The sequence below is a fragment of the Sinocyclocheilus grahami genome, unplaced genomic scaffold, assembly GCF_001515645.1.
Source record: "Sinocyclocheilus grahami isolate Dianchi unplaced genomic scaffold, SAMN03320097.WGS_v1.1 scaffold377.1, whole genome shotgun sequence".
NCBI lineage: Eukaryota > Metazoa > Chordata > Actinopteri > Cypriniformes > Cyprinidae > Sinocyclocheilus > Sinocyclocheilus grahami.
Window position 1 is genome coordinate 1,687,480 of NW_015505556.1, and position 5,254 is coordinate 1,692,733.

Sequence of the window (5,254 nt, forward strand, 5' to 3'; positions counted from 1 at the left end):
AGGTATTACAAGGAGAAGGTGACTTTTCAGGACATTACCCCATGTCCCCACTTTTCAAAACGCTTATAAATCACACAGAATGGAGTGTATTGAAAATCTGAAATGGCACAAAGTCTCCTGTGAGGGGTAGGTTTAGGGGTAGGGTTGGTGTAGGACAATAGAATATACGGTCTGTACAGTATAAAAACCATTACACCTATGGAGAGTCCCCACTTTTCACAAAAACAAACCTGTATCTGTGTGTCTGTGTGTGTGTATACATGTATGTGTGTGTATATATATATATATATATATATATATCATGCTATCTCTATCTGAGCTCTCCCTGTGCGACGGTACACAGCACAGGGCGTCTGTGTGAAGGTCACCGTGACTCACCGTACACCTCCAGCGCTTTGTCCTCCATCTTCTTGCTTCTCTGGTCCTCCGTCGCGTCAGAGAGTCCCGCTAAAAGCCAGACTCGACTCAGCAGACCGGACACCCGCTCCATGACCCGCTCCGCTCCATAGCCATCACTACTTCCGCCTTCCGCACTTCCGCATTCCGCACTTCCGCCTTCACACAGACCAGAGCGATCAAGAGTGGAGTTTGATGGGGATACTGGGAACAGAAGGAGAGGGAGAGGGGATAAGAGTTACCCGGGAGGCATTATTTAAATGTCTTAAAGACGCAGGGTTGACGAACAGAATATGAAAACACTCTAAATGACATAATGTTGCGCACTCCTGTACAGTAGGTGGCGGTATGCACCTTGCAATCCGCCATTAACCAAGCGAAGAAGAAGAAGAAGAACCGCCGAGCGCAGACCCATCGATGAATCACATTATTTAGAAGTTTTTTTATTTAATTTTTTTTTTATAATGCTTTATTGTCAACAAGTAGCATGTACAGTGCCATATCTCACTATATAACAAAACATTTCACATGCCTCAACCAGAAGGAACAAGGAAAAAGAAAAGAAAAGGAAAAAAAGAGGGTACATAAGCATCAGTTTACAAACAAATGCATATTATACATATATTTACATTTCCATAGGATATTACAATGCACATTTTAATACAGAAAATATACTTTGCAGGTCAGCACCATTATTTATTATTATTATTATTATAGTTTTTTTTATATTATGTGAAAATGTTAAACATATATTAGCATTATTTAGAAGTTCCCAGCTAACAATTTGTGGTTCCCAGAAACGTTCCCTTTTGGTCAGCCAGGAAAGGTTTCTTAACGTAAATAGAACGTTCCCTTTAGGTGACCTTTTTTTGTGTGTGTGGGGATCTACTTTTCACTCACCGAGATCTACCAAGTGAAAAATAAATAAATAATAACATATAAATAAATTAAAACGCTAGCTGGGATGTATCTTTATATTGCATTCATTTCATTTTTAATTAAAAAATAAAATAATGTTCAATTTTTAGTAGAACTGAGCCTGCATTTACCTAAAGCAGTGGTTCTCAACCTTTCTTACTCCAAGACCCCCTTCAATACTGCAAGCCCAAAGTTTTCTATGCACTAAAACCTAAAAATGTATTTTTTAAACTAAACAAATTCAAGATCGATTTAAATATTCCATGTTCTTTTTTTTTTTTTCGCCGACATGCTTATTTAATTTAATATTACTTATTACTTTTACTCACCGGAACTGCTTTCGCATACGACAGATACCGGAAGCGAGAGAAAAGTGTTTATTGGGTTTGAAATATGGATACTTTTCTTTTACTTTTTACTTTTTTCGGCAGGTTTTATGACGGATGCATGCTCTTTATTTGACTTCTTGTGGACCGTTGAACAGAAACACACACCTCCTCCCATTCTAACGCTTGCGAGAGCCAGGATCAGTTTTAATATAACTCCGACTGGATTCGTCTGAAAGAAGAAAGACTTATACACATAGGATGCCTCGAGGGTGAGTAAAACATGGACTCATTTTCATTTTTGGGTGAACTAACCCTTTAAATGCAACTAATGCATTTTATTTTTGTTTATTTTGGATATATTTTAAATGGCTACAATAATAATGATTGCTATAATTATTACTACATATATTTTCTTTATTTCTTTATTTCACACATCATGTGTTTGGTTGGATTAGCGCCGTGTTTGACTGGTTTTTCTGCCGTCGCTTTGATCATGTGACTGACATGTGATCATGTGATAATCAGCTGTGCGCGCATCTCATGTTTTTACATCCGAACGCACGCTTTCTCTTTGATCTCGACCGACGCTTGTTCTTTAGCGCAGCGGAAGCGTCGGTGTGCGCGAGCTGAGTGCTGCGGCTGGCGATGCTTGGCGCGTGCGGCGGCGGTGCGTCCGGCGCGCTGGAGGTGCGTCTGCTGGCGGAGCGCGATGCGTGCGGGGCGGTGGAGGACGCCGCGGCGCTGGAGCTCAGCAGAGGCCCGTCAGTGCTGTGCTGCTGTGTGAATGCAGCAGGTGAAGTGAGAGTGAGGAGCATCTCTGAGAGCAGAGCAGCACTCCACACTCTCCAGCACAGCTGCACTGAGTGAGTCTGAGCCCTCACACACTCCTCTCTCTCGCCGTTGCTGTTATGGCTGCTTATCCTTAAGATTCGGGTCTGTACATACATACTTATTGCATGTAATATTGCAGCTATTTTTTATTTTATTGTTATATTTCCATTGTGTAAGTAATCTGCAAGTCACCTTTATTTGCATAGCGCTTTTAACAATACAGATTGTGTCAAAGCAGCTTTACGGTATTAAAATAGGAGAATAGTCTGTCAGTGCAGAAGGATAATAGTAAACACTCAATTTACAGTTAAAGGCAGTTCCTCATTGAATTCAGTGGTATCATCATCATCCAGTTCAGTTTAAATAGTATCTGTGCAATCAAGTCGACGATATCGCTGGATATTAAGCGATAGTTTAATTATATATATATACACACACCACCGGTCAAAAGTTTGGGATCAGAACGATTTTTAATGTTTTTTACAGGAGTTTCTTATGCTGTGTTTATTTGATCAGATATACAGGAAAAAATGTAATATTGTGAAATATTATTATGGTGTAAAATAATGATTTTCTATTTTAAAGGGGTCATGTGATGCGATTTCAATTTTTCCTTTCTCTTTGGGGTGTTACAAGCTCTTGGTGCATAAAGAAGATCTGTAAAGTTGCAAAGACTAAAGTCTCAAATCCAAAGAGATATTCTTTATAAAAGTTAAGAGTCAGCCACGCCCCCCTAAAACACCTCGTTCTAACACGCCCCCACATGTCTACCTCACTATGTGGGAAATACTTTTTTTCCCCACTGTATATATATATATATATATATGTATGTATATGTATATATATATATGTGTGTGTATATGTGTATGTATGTATGTATATATATATATATATATGTGTGTGTGTGTGTGTGTGTGTGTGTGTGTGTGTGTGTGTATGTATGTATATATATATGTGTGTGTGTGTCATATGTATATAAGCATGTATGTACACTACTGCTCAAAAGTTTGGGATCACTTAGAAATTGTATTGTTTTCCGTGGAAACGCACATGAAATTAGTCTGAATAGGAAATATAGCAAAAGAACAGGACATGCTGACATTGTCAGAGTTAGAAATAATGATTTTGATGGAAATGATGAATTGGTTTTTCAAACTTTGAAAAACTATATAATCTGATGAGATTTCACCCCATGCTTCCTGGAGCATCTCCCACAACAGCTCAACAGGGTTCAAATCCGGAGACCGCTTATTCTTCAAATATTGCTGACACGTTTTGGAGGTGTGTTTTGGGTCATTATCCTGTTGTAGGATGAAATTGGCCCCAATCAAGTGCTGTCCACAGGGTATGTCATGGCGTTGCAAAATCTTCTGATAGCTTTCCTTCCTCAAGGTCCCTTCTACTCTGTACAAATCTCCTATTTTACCACCTCCAAAGCACCCCCAGACCATCACGCTGCCTCCACCATGCTTGACTGAAGGTATTAAGCACTGATCTAGCATCTTCACATTTGTTCTGCGTCTCACAAATGTTTGATCCGAAGACTTGGACTCATCTGTCCCACAACCAGTCTTCCAGTGTCCAATGTCTGTGCTCTTTTGCCCATCTCAGTCTTTTGTCTTTATTGGCCAGTCTGAGATACAGCTTTTTCTTTGCAATTCTGCCATGAAGTCCAGCATCCTGAAGTCGGCTCTTCACTGTTGATGCTGACGCTGGTGTTTGACGGGTACTATTTAGTGCAGCTGTCAGTTGAGGACCTGTGAGGCGTCTTTGTCTTAAACTACACACTCTCAGATATGTGTGTTCTTGCACAGTTGTGCATCGGGGCCTCCCACTCATTTTTCTGTCCTTGTTAGAGCCAGCCTGTGCTGCTCTCTGAAGGGAGTTGTTAACAGCATGATAAGAAATTTTAAGTTTCCTTGCAATTTCTCGCATTGAGTAGCCAACAATAGGACAACAATAGGTCTCTAGTGAAAGGTCTTTATTTCTTGCCATTTTGAGCCTGTAAACAGACACAACTGCTGATGTTCAGATACTAAACTAACGTAAAGCATGCCATGCTCCCTTGTTTGCTGCATTAGTACAACGCTTCTCAGCTGTGCAACACAATTGCAAAAGGGTTGTCTCATAATCAATTAGCCTTATAAAATGATTAACTTGAATTAGCAGCCCTACCAGGTGATTGATGCAGAGGACTGACAATTGCTAATAATAGGCCTCTATGCAAAAATTTAGATCATTCTTTAAAAATTATCTGATTAATTTGAATTGTTTGTGAAATGGATAAAATTGCTTGTGAGTTGCATGAAAATGTGTTTTTCTTTGGAAAGCAAAGAAATTTGCAAGTGATCCCAAACTTTTGAGCGGTAGTGTATGTATGTATGTGTGTTAGGGCTGTCAAAATGACTGAAAAACTAAATTAGAATTTTCCACTTAAATATTATCAAAATTAGAATTATATTCAAATTTAAAAGGCGTAATTTCAGTTAGGGGGGAAAAAAGCTTTTGGCTTTTCTCTCGAGGCCACAAGAGGGCGCATCGAGCAAAATATTATGCACGTTTCTTCAAAGCGTAATAAAATAACACGACTATCTTTGAAAAAAAAGTGCATAATGTTTAAAATAATGTTTATAAACCATATATAATTAATAAAGTTGCTTAATTTGAAAAAAAAAAAACAGCCCCATGCATGTATGTATAGTTTAATACAAAGGACCGAAAACCAATCACAAAAGTAGGCTACTTTCTTCATTTAAAAACATGAGATGCAGTGGGATGGG

The 5,254-nt window shown here is 38.9% G+C and overlaps 2 protein-coding genes across 2 annotated transcripts in view; one reads left to right on the plus strand and one right to left on the minus strand.

Annotated features, from left to right (window-relative positions):
- The window catches only part of ciao2a (cytosolic iron-sulfur assembly component 2A), a 9,038-nt gene extending 8,447 nt beyond the window's left edge, over positions 1-591 (minus strand). The window contains exon 1 of the mRNA XM_016230831.1: positions 379-591. Coding sequence (XP_016086317.1) covers positions 379-490 — 112 coding nt within the window. The 5' untranslated portion in view covers positions 491-591. The remainder of the gene's footprint in view (positions 1-378) is intronic.
- Positions 592-2,180: 1,589 nt separating this feature from the next.
- spg11 (SPG11 vesicle trafficking associated, spatacsin) overlaps positions 2,181-5,254 on the plus strand; it is an 80,396-nt gene continuing 77,322 nt past the window's right edge. Inside the window, exon 1 of the mRNA XM_016230765.1 lies at positions 2,181-2,506. Coding sequence (XP_016086251.1) covers positions 2,289-2,506 — 218 coding nt within the window. The 5' untranslated portion in view covers positions 2,181-2,288. The remainder of the gene's footprint in view (positions 2,507-5,254) is intronic.